The 19715-nt window shown below is 43.2% G+C and overlaps 1 protein-coding gene across 1 annotated transcript; it reads left to right on the forward strand.

Moving 5' to 3' along the window:
- Positions 1-111: 111 nt before the first annotated feature.
- LOC134206169 (zinc finger protein 2-like) lies at positions 112-19398 on the forward strand. The gene is made up of 2 exons (XM_062681861.1): positions 112-334; positions 18152-19398. The coding sequence occupies exons 1-2, from the start codon at positions 227-229 to the stop codon at positions 19379-19381; spliced, it is 1338 nt and encodes a 445-aa protein (XP_062537845.1). The 5' UTR covers positions 112-226; the 3' UTR covers positions 19382-19398.
- The last annotated feature ends 317 nt before the right edge of the window (positions 19399-19715 follow it).

The raw sequence follows: 19715 nt of genomic DNA on the forward strand, positions 1-19715 counted from the left end.
AACTGAAATATTTCAATCGCTATAAAAAAATCAGTTTGCGGTCATATTTTGTTTCCGTGCAATACTACTGTCAAAATCATCGTTGTTTTCTGTTTTGTTTATATTTAGGATTTTTGTCTGACTTTTTTTTTGTTTATCGATTTCGGGTGTAAACTTTTCACGCAAGAAGGACCGTGAATCGAAACTTTTAAAACTGGTGAAAAATAAGTGGAATTTGGATGTAAAAATGTCCAGTTGTCTTACGTGTACGAAAAGTGCAACGTCCCACGGATCGATCTCCATCGCCAGTAGCAGAGCAGCACAGAATGCTGTGGCCAAGCATTTATGGTTCAAAGTAAGTTACGGTCCTTATTACTGATTGCTGTAATGCTCGGGATTTTTTTTATTTTCTACTAGCAGACCCGACGAACTTCGTTTCGCCTAAAATTGATTTATTCACTGATTGGTTCTCGAGTTATCCAGAAATTTCCGTTTCATTAGTATGGGAGCCCTCCTTTCCGAAAGGGGGATGGGTCTCGAACCATCTTAAGAACCTTCCCCGGCCCCAAAAACCTCTGCATATAAATTTTTACGCCGATCGGTTCAGTAGTTTCGGAGTCTATAAGGTTCAGACAGACAGAAATTCATTTTTATGTATATAGATATAGAGCTTAGTTTAGCTTTAGCTTAGCATTAGATCTATATGAAAAGTGCATTATTTCGGGCCAGGATTTGAACAGCTTTTGTACCGTTGCTCAACATTAAGGAGCGGGAATGAACTGGGTATCAAATCAATATTAAATACCTACTTTATACAGTTCTGAAAAACTTTACGAAATCATGTAAGATTTTGAACAACTCTAACTCTCTAGCATTTTTTCTATTTCGTTTGTTTGATAGGCTCAGATGTCGTATAAATCAACTTAACAGAGCCATAGATTTCTTAATATGATCATATTCATTAGGGAGCGTGAGAACGGTTTTTCTCTCAGATATAAGGTTCAACCAAGGTTAATTGCCTATTTTCCGGGTGTAGAACAACCCGTCTAAGTCGGGGGGTGGGAGCTTTCTGCTCAAAAAACTTTAAAAAATCTAAAAAAAACTAAAATAAGTACAGTGTTCAATGAGTTTGTAGTGCCTGCAACATGCAATCCGGTACCGAATTCATGAAGGACAAAACGGTCTTAAATCTCACGGAAACGCCTTGCGAAATATGTGGCCCGTCAACGTATGATGAGTATCGTGTGAGTGTCACCGAGGGTAATTTGCCGAAAAAATGGTTCTGCTCAAGCGATGCATGTCAGAAGATGGCCATCAAGGAGTCCAAAAGAAAGAAGAACCACTCAGTCGACAGCTAGATCTCGGTGCGAACAGAAGCTTTTGTTCTTGCTACATGTGCCACTGTTTACGTATATTCGAGGTGCTTTTTTCACTTTTCTCGCCAATCGTGGAGATCGCTACCATCGGTTCTCAGTGCCCTGCACATAAATCTGTCCGCGTGTTCCTGCTTCCGACGTTTTACCGGGAACTGCAGTCGTTTTTCAACCAAAATACTTGACGCAACGCGAGTGTGCTTTTTTCTAATTGCCAGCTGCAAACGTCAAACGAACAGTGTTGTTTTCGTGATACCGTAAAGTGGAGTACCTCTGAACTTCAACCACAAAAGTGAACATAGTTGATAGTTGGCATAGCTGAAATACTTTTCTGCTGAGGGGAGACAGTCTTTCCGACTAATTTCACCGGATTGCCAACCATGGAGTTGGCACCGGATGCCTTTCCCCCCATCAGTGATCCAGGTGGAGGTCCAACTAATTTCTTCGATGGAGACTTTGCTGGTGCACGACTGCCAAGCTATCTGGACAAAAATGGAACATCTGGAGCAATCCAAGTCCTAAGACTGGAAGCTTGCAATGGATCACTACCAAGCGACCCTTTCCTGCTACGTAAATCTGTTGAAATGTGCGTGGGTACGAAAATAGACGGAGCCTTCCCGGAAGGAAAAGAGGAATAACATACGCATTAAAGTTCGCAGCTCAGCACAGGTAGCAAAACTGCTGAAGCTGACTTCTTTATCAGATGGAACTGAAATTAAAATCTCCGAGCACCCAACTCTCAACACCTCTCGCTGTGTTGTCAACTGCAGTTCTGTTTCAAGTCTTAATGATGAAACTGTCCTGGAAGGTCTTGCTAACCAAGGTGTCCGAAGCATTCGTCGTATCAAACGAAGAGTTGGAGACAAAGAAGAAAACACGTCAACGATTATTCTCACAATCAGTGGAACCGTGATTCCCTCTCACGTGGATTTTGGCTGGATCAGGTGCAAAACTCGTCCATACTATCCCACCCCCATGCAATGCTACAATTGCTGGGGGTTCGGACATACTAGCAAACGTTGTAAACAACCTAAACCTACCTGTGGAACTTGCTCGCAAGAACATGCCGTTGACAAGGAAACTAAATGTGCTGCAGAAGATTTCTGTAAACGCTGCGACCAACACAACCATCCGCTATCCAGTAAAAGATGCCCAACGTATTGCAAGGAAACCGAGATCCAACGAATTCGGGTTAATTTGGGTATATCCTACCCGCAAGCCAAACGTCATTACGACCAAACTCACAGACAAAACAGCTACTCCAAAATTACAGCAGCAGGAAAAGACCAGACAATTACCGAATTATCCTCTAAGGTGGACAAACTTCAACATGAGATGGAAAGGAAGAACAAAAGGATCGAGATTCTTGAATCGAGCAAAATGCTATCCGATAATGAAATGATCGAAGACCTGCTACAAAAGCTAGAAAATCTTACATCCGCAATGAAGCAGAAAGATGAACGCATTCGTGCCTTGAAACAGCCCTGCAGAGTGGCTCCCGTATTTCACTCGTCCGCAAGCACGGTACAATCGAAGACCTGGTCTCAAAAGTAACCAATCTTGAGACCAAACTGGAGCGCAAGGAAAAAGAAGTCAAGGTACTCCGTACAATCTTTGACAAACAGCAGCGGCAGAAGCAAGATTGGACCGCCGACAACTCGAAGAACGAGTCCGCACCGAAAAAGGACACGAAGCCGAAGAAGGACTGGAAACCTACCCCAATGTACGAAAGTGACACCAGCCCGATTGCCTGCTATACAACTACTGAAGAGAGAACCCCAAAAAGAGACCACCCTCCCACTGACTCGGATGACTCCTCCAGTCAAAGGAAAATTAAAGCTCTCACTTCCGACAGTGACATCTACGCTGACGTTTCCACCTACAGCGGCGACGACTGCATGTCGGAATGAAGAAGAAACGCCTCCAGTAATTTCTATACTGATCCTCTGTTTTTCGAAACATCATACTCTCATTTTTGCCATGGGCCCCGAAATGCATAAAAAAACTACGCTTTCTGCAAAAGAAGATAATACTGGTCGCTCAATCACCGAAATACTTTTACAATTCGACACTCATCATCCCAGCAACACAACCCATCCGGAACCCCCTCGGGACAATGGAGGACCCGCCGGTTCGGAAACTGAATCACCACCGGAACTGGCGAACCATTCTCTACATCCCAAGCATTTTGGAAGAAGTAGAACTAGAGGAAGAAAAGACCAACCACCCGCAAGATTTAGGACATTATCAACCGTCAACTCCATCGCAGCAGCTTACGACCGTGACCAACTGCTTAGGTTCGGCCCCGCCGCCGTACCTTCAGCTGGTTCCTCTAGGCATATTCCCGTCGCCAACATTATAAAAAACTTCGCTTCCGAGGCAGAACTAAGGACCTCCAACAGATCGTCAAACCCACGTAACGCAATCGCAGCTTCCCCATTCGTACTACAGTGGAACATAAATGGTTTCAACAACAATATCAGCGACCTTGAATGGCTCATCCAAAATAATCCGCCAGTCGTCCTGGCCTTACAAGAAGTCCACCGTTCCAGTGTAGATAGACTCAACCGATCGCTAGGAGGAAAGTACCGTTGGGTATATAAAAGTAACGCAAACATCTATCACTCGGTGGCTATAGGAGTCCTGGCATCATTCCAATACTCTAGTATCCAGTTGTACACAAGTTTACAATCGTAGCAGTGAGAATTAATTATCCGTTTCCCGTATCGATAGCGAGTGTGTACTTACCATGCGGAAAGATACCAGACCTACGAAACCAAATCCTCCAGGTACTGAAATCCATACAAGGACCAACATTAGTCTTAGGAGACTTTAACGGACATCATAATTCGTGGGGGAGTCCCATTTCGAATGCGAGAGGAATCACATTAGCAGAGACCGCCGAAGCACTAGATTTGGTACCACTCAATGACGGTTCCATAACCTTCACTAGTGGCCATCGTGAATCTGCAGTCGACGTATCACTAGCAAGCCCTGGTATCGTAAATCGGCTGCTCTGGCGTGTCGGTGACGAACGAAACGAATGCCGACAAATTATACGGGATGCTAAAGATCGCAGCTGGGAGAATTTCCTAGATGGAATAAACAGCAATCAATCGACGACAGAGCTATGGGGAAGGGTTAATGCTCTCAGTGGGAAACGTAAAGCTCGCGGTATGGCAATCCACCTTGAAGGTGTACTCACCCACGACCCTGCCATCATAGCTGATGAGCTTGGTCTGTACTTCTCATCTCTCTCATCCTTCGATACATATAGCGATGTTTTCATCCATCGGAAAAATGCCACCATAGATGATTTGGACAAAATGCTCATCCCGACCGATACAACGTGCCTGCCAATTAACGAACCGTTTCGTTTAAATGAGCTAGAAATGGCGCTATCCAGGTGCAAAGGCAAATCTGCCGGACCAGACGAAATAGGCTACCCAACCCTGAAGCATCTCACTCCCAATGGAAAGGCGACTCTATTACGACTGTTAAACAAGGAATGGTCCGACAATTCCCTACCACAAAACTGGAACCACAGCCTTGTAATCCCTATCCCGAAACATGGACTGTCTTCAAGAACACCTAAAAGCTTTCGACCGATATCATTGACATGCTGCATCAGCAAAGTTATGGAGAGAATGATAAATCGTCGGCTCATCCACTTTCTCGAATCTAATGGGTATCTCGACCACAGGCAGCACGCCTTTCGCTCCGGCCACGGAACGGGTACGTATTTTGCAACTCTTAGTCAAGTTCTTCATGATGCCAAATCCGAGGATCAACACATCGAGCTTGCCACATTGGACCTGGCGAAAGCTTACAATCGAGCTTGGACACCCGGTGTTATACAGCAGCTCAGGAAATGGGGTCTATCAGGACACATTCTCCACTTCCTACGAAACTTCCTCCGTAAAAGAACCTTCCAAGTTTGTGTTGGCAACCACCGCTCGAAATGTTTTGCTGAGGATACTGGGGTCCCACAGGGCTCTGTCATTGCCGTCACGATCTTTCTGGTGGCAATTAATGGAATCTTCGTTAACCTTCCGAAAGAAATATACATCTTCGTATATGCAGATGACATCATGCTCATAGCTATGGGTTCAACTGAGAAAGCTTTGCGGCGCAAGCTCCAAGCCGCTGTGAACGCTGTTGCCAAATGGGCAAACGAAGAAGGTTTCGATATCGCCACCGATAAAAGTGCTATAATGCACATTTGCAGTTCGTCTCATCGTCCCATGCGTTCAACGGTCTGCGTCAATAGACAAACAATCCCTTTGAAAAAATCGATTCGAGTACTGGGTGTCTATCTGGATCGCCGTCTTACATTCCAAGATCATTTCAAGCAAGTAAAACAAAATTGTAAACCACGTTTGAATCTCTTACGCACCTTATCAAAACGTCATCAAATGAGCAACCGCGATGTACGGTTACGAGTATCCGAAGCAATCATCAACAGCAGATTACTCTACGGCACCTGTCTATCAACCGACGCTTTGACAACAGCACTCGCACCCGTATATCATCAAGCAATTAGGATTACCTCCGGCCTGTTGCCTTCGACACCTTCTGATGCTACATGCGTAGAAAGTGGGAGGTTGCCCTTCAAGCTACTCATCGTTGATACCATCTGCAAACGAGCTACTAGCTTTATCGAGAAAACGGAACCATGTAGGGGTGGAGTTTTTCTCCTTGATGAGGCGAATCGACTCCTCGAAAATCATGCCAACAAGGTGCTCCCCCCGGTGGCCGAAATTCATTGGAATGGAGCCAGAAGTTGGAATTCGCCAAAACTGAACTTCGACATGTCAATCAAAAACCAATTTCGAGCATGAACGAAATCTCATGCCCTATCTAAGTGTGTTGTGCCTTTTGCCTATATTTTTAGAGGGTGAACCCAAACGATGACTATCGGATAATGTTGTTATACACCAATAATAGTAGCATTATTGCGCTTTTTGCACTTTATAAGAGTTCTGCGAGATTTTTTTTCTCACAGTCATCTTTTTCTCACACTCAATACACTCAAAAAAGTTTGATTTTCCGTGTATAATATTTGAGTGTGAGTGCCCAATCTGAAAACAAATAGACGTCAAATCATGGCGGGAATCGATTTAGTGTACACGCTTACATGTGACTAACGAGTAATGGGTTATAATTGGGTAAATTTCAGTAACAAAAATCGATCAACCCGAAATGAGAGTGGGTGTGAGAAAAAGAAGCGGGCAAATCACAATCTACACATAACTCTTCAAATTGGTGAAATCGGCAATAAATAAAATATTAACATTTTCACATATTTTACTTGAAAGAATAATTTACGTTTTCCAAATTATGCCAAACGACCATTAGGCCAAACAACCATTAGGCCAAACAACCATTAGGCCTAACGACTTTAGGCCAAATGACCATTAGGCCAAACGGCCTTATGCCAAACGTCATTAGGCCAAACGACTTTAGGCCAAATGACCTACAACCATTAGTATTGTCAAGATTAACATAAAACACGTCTGAAATTGCACTTATTAGTTTCTCGTGACACATTAAAATTAAACACAGAATAACATCTATTGAATAGGCGAGACATACTTCGTACACAATCAGTTTTTATTTCTGCAGCTCGGCAAAAATCCGCACAGCCGTGCGCCTGTTAGCTGGACGAGCGATCCAAGATACCGGGTGTTTAGTAACGTTTGCTAGAAACCATCTTTGTTATTTTTTCCAAACCTTCCACACGTATTTTATGTTTGCTCTGCAACAGGTTATGGGCCTGAGCACAGTATTTCTCTATTGAACGTTAGAGCCTATATCTGCGATAGATATGGATCTGAGAAGCGTCAATGCTACGAAGCTCAATAATTCAAATTATGAGACGTGGAAGTTAAGAACGGAAGCACTGCTGATCCGAGAGGGACTGTGGACGTATATTAAGAACGGGTCACCAGCTCCGGTAGCAGGTCAGGCTGATGGCATACCTGAGGCGTGGACAGAAGGTGATGCAAAGGCTCGTGCTACCATATTGCTCCTGTTGGAAGAGAATCAGTATGGCGTAATTCGAGCACATCTGACAGCCAAGGAAGTATGGGAAGCATTAGCAAAACACCATCAAAAAGCAACACTTACCACGAGGGTTTCTTTACTACAGCGAATGTGTGAAACTCGTTATAACGATGGCGAAGATATGGATAATTATTTGAACAAGATGGAAGACCTATACACGAAACTCTGCAGTGCAGGGAAGGATCTAGGCGAAGACACTATGGTGGCTTTCATACTGCGAGGACTGCCGAAGTCGTTCAATGCCTTAACGACCGCATTAGAAACACGTTCGGATGATGCGTTAACCTTGAACTTAATACGTGAAAAGCTTTTGGATGAAGTAAACAAGCATGCTCGTAATGTTTCCAGTGGATCGGCATTGAGGGGCTTTGTGAACCGTAAATTGATATTATGCCATAATTGCAAGCGGACAGGTCACAAGCAACGGGAATGCAGATGGAAGCAAGAGTCGAGAACGGAGAAGAAGCAAAATGCAAAAACGGCTCTTGGCAATCAGGGTGAAATGTACGCACTAATAATTAGCGAAGGACATGATTCGGAAGACTGGATTGTTGATTCCGGAGCCAGTTCTCATATGACGTCAAGCCGTAAATTCTTTGAAGAAATAGTTCCCGCGACAGGAAATGTTGAGCTAGCTGATGGACGGAATCTCACAGTTGAGGGATCTGGCAGCGGAGTTATCAAGTGTAGCGATGAGAATGGTAACATAACCATGATACGCTTGAATGGAGTACTCTACGTGCCAAAGTTAGCCGCAAATTTGTTGTCGGTTCCTGTTCTCACTACAAGAAAAGCTGAACTGAAATTCGAGGAAACGAAATGCTTGATACTGATCAATGGCAAGACAATCGCAGAAGCTGTGAATTCGGGGTGTTTATATCGCATCAAGCAATGTAGTGATCAAGCTTGTGCATCCAACGGCGATGTTCATCGAGGGGATTGTCAACACACTTGGCACCGGCGCTTTGGGCATCGTGATGCGGAAGCTTTATCTGAGATTTTGCGAAAAAGCCTTGTCAACGGAATGAAGGTATCTGATTGTGGAATTTGTACAGGATGTGAATGTTGTCTGAAGGGGAAGCAATCTCGAACATCATTTCCCAAGACATCAGAGACAAAGACGACAGCTTCTATGGATCTTATTCACTCTGACGTATATGGACCGTTGGAAGTTAAGTCGGTGAGTGGTAAACGTTACATCCTTACACTTGTAGATGATTACAGCCGATACTGCACGATTTTCCTGTTGAAATGTAAGTCTGAAGTACCAAGCAAAATAATAGAATTTTCGGCATACGTGAAAACACAATTTGGACGATACCCCAAGCGGATCAGATCCGACCGAGGAGGGGAATACTCAAGCGAACGGCTGATGACATATTACCGAGAGAAAGGAATTCATGCTGAGTTCACAGCTGGGTATTCACCGCAGCAAAATGGAGTGGCGGAAAGACGGAACAGATATATTATAGAAATGTGTCGTTGTATGTTAATTGATTCCAAACTTCCAACGCGGTACTGGGCAGAAGCAGCAAATACAGCGGTATATCTACAGAACCTTTTACCAACCAGATCGATCTCTGATGTTACTCCATACGAGGCCTGGTGGAGTAAGAAACCTGACGTCAAGCATCTCAGAGTTTTTGGGTGTAAAGTTTTTGTTCACATCCCTAAAGAAAAACGACGGAAGTTGGTTGAGAAGTCGAGACAAATGACATTTGTTGGGTATTCAAACAACCACAAAGCGTACCGGTTCGTCGATGTTTCCACAAATCAACTGGTGATCAGCCGAGATGCAAGATTCGTAGAAGAAGAATATAATATATCCATGCTAGTGAAGATGTCCCGATATTGGAGGAAACTGTCGAAGATGCGTTACAACCTTTGCAGCCTATGAAACAATTGCCGATCGCGCTTCAACCTATTGCTGATAGAAATAACGATGAAAGCACTGATGAAGACGATGATTTTGATTCGTGTGATGAAGATACTACCTGTACCACAACACGCAAGTCTGAGCGATGTAATAAGGGAGTTCCACCGGCACGATACAAGACTTCAAGTAATTTGGTGAAAATAATCGAGCCACAAACCTACGACGAAGCTTGTTCTAGTGATGATAGTGAATTGTGGAATCAGCAATGGATGAAGAGTTCATGTCACTAATGCAGAATTCAACATGGGAATACACAACGTTACCTGAAGGCAAGAAGGCCATCGGATGTAGGTGGTTGTATAAGCGCAAGCTAGATGAACATGGTCGAATTTCTCGATACAAGGCAAGATTAGTTGTTCAAGGCTTCAGACAGAAGTTTGGCATGGACTATGACCAAGTTTTTGCTCCAGTTGCAAGGCATACTACTTTTCGGATGCTGCTTACTGTTGCTGCCCGTCGAAAATTGTTGGTAAAGCACGTAGATTTCAAGAATGCATATCTCAATGGTGTTCTATCTGAAGACGTATTCATGAAGCAACCTAAAGGATATGAAACAGGCAGTTCTGATACAGTTTGTCATCTGAAGCGAAGTTTATATGGCTTGAAACAGGCTGGACACGTTTGGAACAAAACCATTGATAATTTTTTCAAACGGCTCGGCTTTGTCCAATCAAATTCCGATGCCTGTTTGTACATTAAAATCAACAATGAAAATCAGCAAACATTCATACTACTATACGTCGATGACATGCTAATTGTATGTAACACTTTGGAAGAATATGAAGCGATTCTCAAATCTCTTTCTTCAAGGTTCAAAGTTAATCCACTCGGTGATGTACGCCACTATCTCGGAATTCAAGTCAATCAATGTTCAGGAGGAGGTTTTGTAATCAATCAGCAAAATTATATTCAGCGATTAGCAGAACGTTTTGGTCTTGACAAGGCGAAACCATCAGCCATACCTATGGAACCCGGCTACCTTCGAGCAAAGGAGGAGGAGAGTGATCTTTTACCCAATAACAATTCATATCTGAGTTTAATTGGCGGATTGCTCTACGTTGCTGTGGATACAAGGCCGGACATAGCCATCAGCACTTCCTTACTGGGCCGCAAAGTTAGTTCCTCAAGGGCAGAGGATTGGACGGAAGCAAAACGAGTGTTGCGATACCTTGTAACAACGGCCAAACATGAATTACATTTAGGAACAGATGAGTCAAACATGACTGCCTTCGTAGATGCTGACTGGGCAGGAGATCATCGCGATCGAAAATCGAACACAGGCTACATAATATTCTTCGGAGGAGGAGCAATCAGTTGGGGTGCAAAGAAACAAACATGTGTGGCGCTTTCTTCATCTGAAGCAGAATTTATAGAAGTTGCCGAAGCAAGTCAGGAGCTTTTATGGATTCGTAAAATGATGCTAGATTTCAATGAAGTAGCTGAAATAATACTGTATGAAGATAACCAAAGTACAATCCAACAACTTAAAACCGAGAAGTTAGAGAGGAGATCCAAACATGTGGATACCAAATTCGAATTCGTCAAAGATCTGGTTAAGAATAAGCTTATCAAACTTATCTATTGCCCTACAGAAACTATGATTGCTGATATGTTGACCAAACCACTACAAAAAAGAAAGTTGGTCACTCACCGAACGAACGCCGGAGTGAAATCTGGACTACTCGAGGAGGAGTGTTAGCTGGACGAGCGATCCAAGATACCGGGTGTTTAGTAACGTTTGCTAGAAACCATCTTTGTTATTTTTTCCTAATAAATTATTCCATTCCTTACAACCAAACCTTCCACACGTATTTTATGTTTGCTCTGCAACAGCGCCAGCGTAATAAAAAACTGATATTTCAGCAAAAATGGCGTTTGTTAGCTGATTTTCGGCAAAATATTTGCTGATTTTCAGCAATTTTGACAGAAATCTCGGCAAAAACATGTTTGCTGGGGCACGGCTGTGCGAATCTCGGTAAAAGTTCAATATTTTGCTGAGATCCCGGTAAAAAAAAAAAGTGTGTATGGACTCGTGTAGCCCATAGTTAGTTCTGGATGCAGGAAGATTGAAGAACGAGTGCGTTCGGAGGTTACGGCGGCGTGTGTTGATGTCCAGCATGCTAAGAAGCGTTTGGCAGTCGATGTCTGCCTGTAAAAGGTCCCCGATGAAGCAAGCTTTAGCCACATTACGTCTTGCCTCAAGCGAATCGAGATTGATGAGCATGCAACGGTTACTATAGCTGGGAAGGTTGACTGGGTCTCTCCATCTCAAATGTCGTAGAGCAAAGGGGACAGATTTGTGTTGGATGGTTTCGTTTAATAACAACCGATGGGATACCGTCTGGGCCGCATCCCGTGGAGGATTTCAACTTCTTACTGGCAGCTATTATTGAGTCGTTTGTGATGACCAATGGCTGTCTAGCCGCAGGAAGACTGGGAACATTCCTCGTGGCAATAACTACATCTTGCGGGTCGAGATACTCATTAGTAAATACACTACTGAATTGAGTACAGAACAAGTAAGCAATTGGGCATATTCTACGAGTCGAGTGACGTGAGGTGAGTCGATTTTAGCAATTCTCATGTGAGGTGACCATGTTATTCAAATCGGGCTATACGACTCTTCTCATGTCATTCGAGCAATCTCACGTCACTCCGTAGAATAAGCCCAAATGTCGTTGGTAGTTTGGGCTTCACATAAACCAACAGTCATCGTTGGGGGGAAATCCAGATTCCTTCCGTTGTTCGTTGACGTACCGCCTAAAGCTTTTGGGATTATTCCTGAGACGACTTTGCAAACGATTTTGAAAGGCGTTAGATTAGGCGTAAGATGATCGTTGAGTTGCTGATATTTGAAGTTGGCCTTGATATAGCTAGCTTTTGTAGAGTCCGTACGATACTTGCAGTGTTGTCTGATGGCCGCGCGTTTGACTCTTTTCAGATTTTTGAGATGAGCGTTAGACCAGGCTGGTTTGACCGGTTCTGGTGTGGATCTCACGGGAGCAAACTGGTCGATGGCGTAAAGTAGTATGTTTGACATGGTCGAAGCAGCTAGGTTGACGTCAGAATCTCGAAGAGCCGTATCCAAGTCAACTTGAGCAAGAAAGGCATTCATCCCGTTAAAATTGGCCTTGTAAAAGTCATATGAAATGCTTTCAGACGGCTCGTGGAAGTTATGGAGCGGTTTTATCTTGAGTTGCATCTGGACGGGAGGATGATGTCTGACAATCTTGACGAGCGGTGATGGGGCCTGCATAACCGAACAGCTCCCGCGGAGTTCGTTGCTGATGAAAAGCAGGCCAAGTATTCGGTTGTTTTCATTTTCCACATCATTCATCTGGTTCAGTCCAGCTGTGCCGTACGGGTCAAGCAGCAAAGGAGACGTCTGGCCGATCAGGAATCTCGATGCAATCGGGAAGAGAAATCCAGATTTATGGCGCTGCCAATTGATTGTGCTCAAGTTGAAGTCACCGAGGATAATCATTTTGTCCCTTGGTCCTAATTGCGAGAACACCCAGTTAAGCGAAGCGAAGTGACTGTCGAACAACTCCGCATCATTGATTCGATCGGGAGGGATGTAAAGAACGCAGATGAAGAGAGCGGCATCAGCAGTAGTTACAGCGACCCACAATTGCTCAACCGACGAGTTTTCAGGAGGACTCACTAAGCAAGATTTGAAGCAGGAGCGAACGGCTAACAGAACACCCCCTCCAGTGCTTTTGTTACTGTTAGACGATGACCTATCTTGCCGATAAACGCAGTATGATTCGTCGAAGAGTTGATTTACGGTGGTATTATTGTTGAGACTGCGTTGAGTGGAATAGAGGCTTCCCTTTATATCGGTCGACGTTCCCAGCTTCATCTCTTTTTATTTTGAACACCCATTTTCACTCAGCTATGGTCCTGCCTTGTGGTTTCGGGACAAGTTCCCACGTTTCGTTTTTATTAAGCGACTCCAACTCGCTTGTGATGACTTCCTTCCAGTTTATCCAATAGCTTCGTCGTCGTCGCAACCCGTCAATTGTGGTCGGCAGGTTTTCCACAAAAGTTTCAGCGTTCAATGCAAACGCCAGCGTCGAATCATCTTGATCAGTAGATGCTCTCAAACCGGTAATAAAGTTAATAAACTTACCGGGAAGTTTGCGCTCCCATTCGTTGCGCCTCGTGTTACATACTGTTGAACCGTCAACACTATCTGGTTGCGAAGGGAGCGTGGTGTCATCAGCCTCATCGTTTTTATCAGATGTTAGATAATCTTCATTTACGTCCGACGTTGCATCTTCATGCTGCTCGCTGGTAACTTATCCTTCCGGTGTAGAGCCAATTTGTTCGAAGTCAACTTCTGCATTTCTATAAAGAACATTTTTGACGCAATTTGGTACGCGGCACTAACACCTCGCTGTTCATCGAATACAACATCTCGTGCAATGGTAATTTTACGCTTCCGTGGATCCCATACTCGATAACCGTTCGCCGTATAACCAACCATAATATTCTTTTCTGACATGGAGTCCAGCTTACTGCGTTTTTCTTTTGGCACCCAGATGTATGCTGCAGAACCGAATACTCGCATTTTATCGATGTTGGGTTTCCTTTCCATACCATACCTCATATGGCGTTTTCTTCTCTTTCAGTGCTGATGTAGGACTCTGGTTACTCACGTAAGCTGATGTCAATCAGGGTTGTAAATATTCGGCAGCACTGGATGAAGGTGATGTTTTTTTATATCATTTTTTTATTTTCTTCCTGCTTTGAAATCAACCTCACATTCCCGGAGAGGCAGGAAAGTAAACAACAGAACTCACATCACCCACTGCGCCGCGAAGATGAAATTTACCACAGCAAAATGTACACATTCACCCAGCAAATTGAAAAAATTCACCACGCGTTTAAATGGGCCACTCACAGTCATACGGTAAGGTGCGAACTGAGCAGCCGGTCAAAGCGACTTGTGAGTGGCTGAATGCGAAATTGAATGGTCGGTGTTGGAAATGATTTTTTTGAGATCCATGTTTTTCACTGCATTGACTTTGAAATATTTCTACCCTGGTTTTTTACCGGCAAACGCCGATTCACTAGAACCACAGAGAAACAGACGTCTCACTTAGAACAAAATGCAATCAAAATCATCGTCACGAAAACATTATCCCCCAATGCTAAAATCACTGTGTGTGGTCAAGCGGCAACCAGATGGCGGTAGTGCGCAAACGTCAAACACAAGCTAAATCGATGGAAGCGCCATCGGTAGCCTATTGGCCACCTACATAAAATTGAATTAACCGTTAAAAAGGTGAACGATGGAACATGTTCTGAGTGAGACGTCTGTTTCTCTGTGCTAGAACCTTCCGCATTGCCTACAGGATTTGCTTCCTTACGTACTCCAATGTCAGCTGTTGTGGTTGTATCGTTTCCAGGGCCGTAATAAGCGCTTCGTAGGACTTGGGAAGCGCTAGTAACAACTGGCACACAACATCTTCATCCTGCATATTAACGTCCGCTGCACGTAGTTCTCGCAGAACCTTGTCGAATCGCAGCAAGAAAGTCTTCACCCAGCCTTAGCTCTTGGAATTGTTTCTTTAGGAATATCTTGCTTGCAATCCCAACGCGCTCAAAAGCATTCTTCAAGGCGTCCCAAACGTCTTTGGCTGTCTTCTTGTCCTTAACATACTCCAGCTGGTCTTCCGAGATCCGGTGAATCAGGAGATTCTTGCATTTTCCGTCGAATAACCACAGCTTCTCTTCGGACATTTTGATAACTACTTCGTTCTTGAAAATGCAAAGAAAAACTTAACTTCCATTATGTCCTGGGCCCATAACCTATTGATTAGGCAGTGGTAATGAAAAGACGTCTGGATTTGTTGAGTGTTACATTGGAAGTAGTGAAAATATTTTATTAAGACAAACTTATGCCCACTATGATTTGTTATTCTAGGTTGCTATGCTACTACTCTTCGCTTGCTATCCAACATACATAAATGAATGAGGTAGTGATCAGAATGTCCGCACATCGATAACATCCGAGAAATGGCGTCCATCCACCGGAACATGGTCTATCTGGTTGCAAGTTTCACCATTTGGGTGTCTTCAGGTGCGCTTTCGAATATTCATTCGTGCAAAGTAGGTGCTACTGATGGCCATCCCTCTGGCAGCAGCGAAATTTACTAGCCGTAGGCCGTTGTCATTGGTAGCGGAGTGAAGGCTCTGCGTGCCGATTATGGGACGGAAAAAGACCGACCTGAGCGTTTACTATGATTACAATTTTCACGTCATCCCCCGCCACTGTGATAGATGTTATACTTGAATGCAGTGTGGGTCGTGGGGTCCACGGCTCGGAATACACGTTCTCCGGACTTCTTGAATAGCGGCCACGTTCACTCCAATCTTCTGCAGTTCACGAGCCAGAAGGCTCACTCGTACAGGTTCATTTAGGGTCCTGACATTTCAGATACCGAATTTCCAATCATATTGTACTTATTTCCTTAGTCCTTAGTCCTTAAAATAACGTCCTCTTTTTCTTCTATCTCCATTTTTCGTGGTATTTGAGAGGCTACCTTGCTGGGGTCGCGTTACCTACATCGCGCTGGTAGGGCTCCCACCTTAGGTATAGCTGACGTGATACAGCGCCTCCGCACGCTCGATACGTACCTTCTCACTCTAGCTGATGTCAGAAGGACAACAGTGCCCAGGCTGAACTACCAGCTAAGAACACCACCCTTACCTGGCGATCTTTTGTTTACTATTAGTTAATTTCTGTTAAGATCATTATTTTATGTATAATTTGTAATAAAATGAATTCCATTATTGAAGCTTCGAAAATGAAGGTTGCTTTCGATAATTGTATCGTCGTGCCATATCCAACAATTCCCAACAGGCGTAATACCTCCGAGCGCCAAACGACTAGGTCAGTGTTTTGTCGCTCCACCATCAGCATCGCTGGAGACTTTCTCCGACCTGCCACAGCCTGCGAGTCGGAACGAACCGTCTGGGTCAATAAACCGTCAGTTACACGAACGGTGTCTCCTAGCTCGTTGCAAGCAAAAAACGCGCGCAGCTCATCGTCGTTGTTGCGCACTCAATCATATACCGCTGAAGTGGTCTTGGTTGACATATTCCAAAAGCCAGCAAACGCGATGGGATCGATCGAAAGACCGAACCGGCGGCAACGATACGGACGATTCGTACACATGGACGAGAAGTAGCCAAAGCCGAGGACGCCAGCCAGACAAGAAACAGCCATGCAACGACGGTGACGACGAGCAGGATGTGGACTTTCTTCCATAAATGGGTTTCACGTCATACAATCCATCGCATCGGTACGATCACGAACTCCACAAAACTGAGCGCACTCCGAACCTTCATAAGCACCCGAAACCTCGATAGCGTTTGTCTGCCAGGAAGTCGAGAACGAACAACTTCCCTTGTCTGGCTTTGTCGTTTTCGCGAATGTGGACCCCAGAGCATTAGTGATTAATCATAGATTTAATCATGATTAATGAATAATGGGTTATTTAATCATTATTCATTAATCATAATCATACAAAAAAATGATTCAATCATTAATCACTAATCGTTAATCATAGAACTTTACACTTAATCATTAATCACTAATCATATTCATAATTGTTTTGAGTGTATTCATTAATCATCAATTTTATTCATTGCATACATCGCTTTTATTCATTAATCTTTAATCATAATCATTTAATTTTCATACCTTTCAATAACCCTATTTGGTAAAAATATTCCTTGATAATTGATCAATATGCAAACCATTCAATTTGATTATTCATAATCATTAATCATACCGATCTTTAATCATTAATCATACACATATTGTGTCAGCATTTAATCACGATCGATAATCGTTAATCATACTCCAAACGGTTTATTCATTAATCGTAATCGTTAATCATTGTCAAAAAATAATTCAATCATTAATCATAATCATTAATCATTGTCAAAAATAATTAAATCATTAATCATAATCTTTAATCATAGAGCTGAATTACATAATAATAACAAATTTAATCATTCATTGGAAGCTCTTTTCATTAACGCTCTGGTGGACCCCACGATGAGAGGCACTGCTATTGCAGTGAAGGAGCACATCCACGTCACTCACGTGGAGAAGAGTCTGGACAGCCGACTAACGGCGCTAAGAGTGAGGCTGCGATTGCACGACACAACGATCTGCAACTTCCTTAGCAACCATTAGGCCGATGACATAGTGACGCGTGTGCGTGCGCGAACGCGTCTAAGCACTCGTGAAGCAGAATATCAGCAAGAGGATTCCTTTTGTCTTGAACGCGTTCGCGCACGCACACGCGTCACTATGTCATCGGCCTTAGGTTCAAACTGCAGTATAATATCTTCAGTTTATTTTTTTTTAACCCTACACAAGATAAAATAGCTTGTGTCAAGGCTTGTGTTCATTCTAATTAAATGCAGTACATCCCGAGCAGGAGAAAATAACTCAATAATATATAATTCTGTTATTGATAGACGACACTGTAATCTGGAGGTTAATATGCAAAATACTCCAGACATAACATACTATGTTATAACAACATCTAACTCCTAGCAAATCATTATTCCTTTGGTAATAAAATGCCTGAGTACGTTATGCCTATAGTATAAAAACCTTTCCTAAAGCCATAAAAATACACATCACAAAATACAAAAAATGGGAACAAGTCTAGTTTGAAAACAACATTTGCCTTAGATCAAGATTTTGTTGGGGATTGGGAAGCGAAGGACATTAACGAGGTTTTCAACGTATAATTCTTCATATTTTTAGGAAGACGAAAGTTCCAACGGCATCCTGTGTCGAACTTGCTGGACCAAAATAGATGAATTCCATCAATTTTATTGTGAAATTGAAAGCATTCACTCCAACAAACGTGCTGATTCGATGCAGTTAGTGAAAGTCAAGCAGGAAGAAGAGATCAAGCGGGAAAAAGAGGTCATGCAGGAAGTAGAGGTCAAGAAGGAAGAAGAGGTAATCGAAATCGCAACCGTAGAGATACAGCACGGAGATGACACAGTACATTACAATGTCACCGTTTTTGGTAAAGTTGATGATGATGATGATGAAAATTCGATCGGTCTTAGTGTGATGGAAGTGTGCAAAGAAACTGATGACAGGCAAGATATTGGAAACAAATCAGCCGGCAACGCGGCTAGTAAAGAGCCTCCCACATTTAGTCAGGAGGCGTTGATGGAGCTCGATGCATATGCTGAAAAACTTTTGCATTTGGAATGCAGTTTCTGCTCTGAGGTATATCCTACATTTGATATGCTGCAGAAACATTCCGTGAAGTTACACCGAAAGCATTCAACCGTGGTATGCTGCAAAGTGAAGTATAATCAGCACGGCAAATTCTACAATCACATGAAATCCCATCTGAGTACAAATCAGTTACAGTTGGAAAAACCCTGCTCCAGTACATCGACCCTGAAAAGGTCATACATAGTCATTGATGATGATCTGACAGAATATGAAAAGATTAAAGGAAACAACTATTCCGATGACTACTATATCAAGGAAGACGATGAAGAATCTGATAATGGGCAAAAAACTAAAGGAAAATGCTTGCATAAGAGGCATTGTGTCAGGGCTGTGCGGGCTAAACAGGCTGCCGAAGAGAAGATACAGGCTGAAAAGTACGCTTTAATGCACGGTGCCTTGGAATGCAGTTACTGCCCTAAGACATATACTACGTTCGATCTTCTGCAAAACCATTCGATGAAAACCCACCGACGGTCAACAAGCGTGCTATGCTGCAAAAAGAAGTTTTCCATAAGGGAAAATTTTTACGAGCACATGGAAAATCACCTGAACCCAAACACGAACCAATTTCAATGCAACAAATGTGACGAATGGTTTACAAGTACAGAGGCCCTGAAAACGCACGTGGACAAGAAACATGGCCCGGAACAGGTTTTCGAGTGCGGAATGTGTCCTAAGAAGTTTTCTTCGAAGGCCCTGGTTACGGAGCACCGCAACAGATGTAAGTTTTGGAAATAGATGTTATATTGAATAATTTAACTTAAGATAACAAAAAGTCAACGCTAACAAAAGAAAGTTATTCGCCTAGGCTTAATTTAGTGTACTAAATCAAGACAAAATTTTCAAAACGACTTATCTGCTTTTGTAAACAATTATTCGAACGGCGATTTGACGAATCTGATAGCTCTCCCACGCAAACTGACACCATCAACAGGTAGCGGAAACCTTCACCTACCTATTGGTGGTACTGGTTTGCGTGGGAGAGCTATCAGATTCGTCAAATCGTCGTTTGAAGCTTTGTTTACAAAAGCAGATAAGTCGTTTTGAAAATTTTGTCTTGAAATAAAAGACT

This window comes from Armigeres subalbatus, chromosome 1, assembly GCF_024139115.2.
Source record: "Armigeres subalbatus isolate Guangzhou_Male chromosome 1, GZ_Asu_2, whole genome shotgun sequence".
Classification (NCBI taxonomy): Eukaryota; Metazoa; Arthropoda; class Insecta; order Diptera; family Culicidae; genus Armigeres; species Armigeres subalbatus.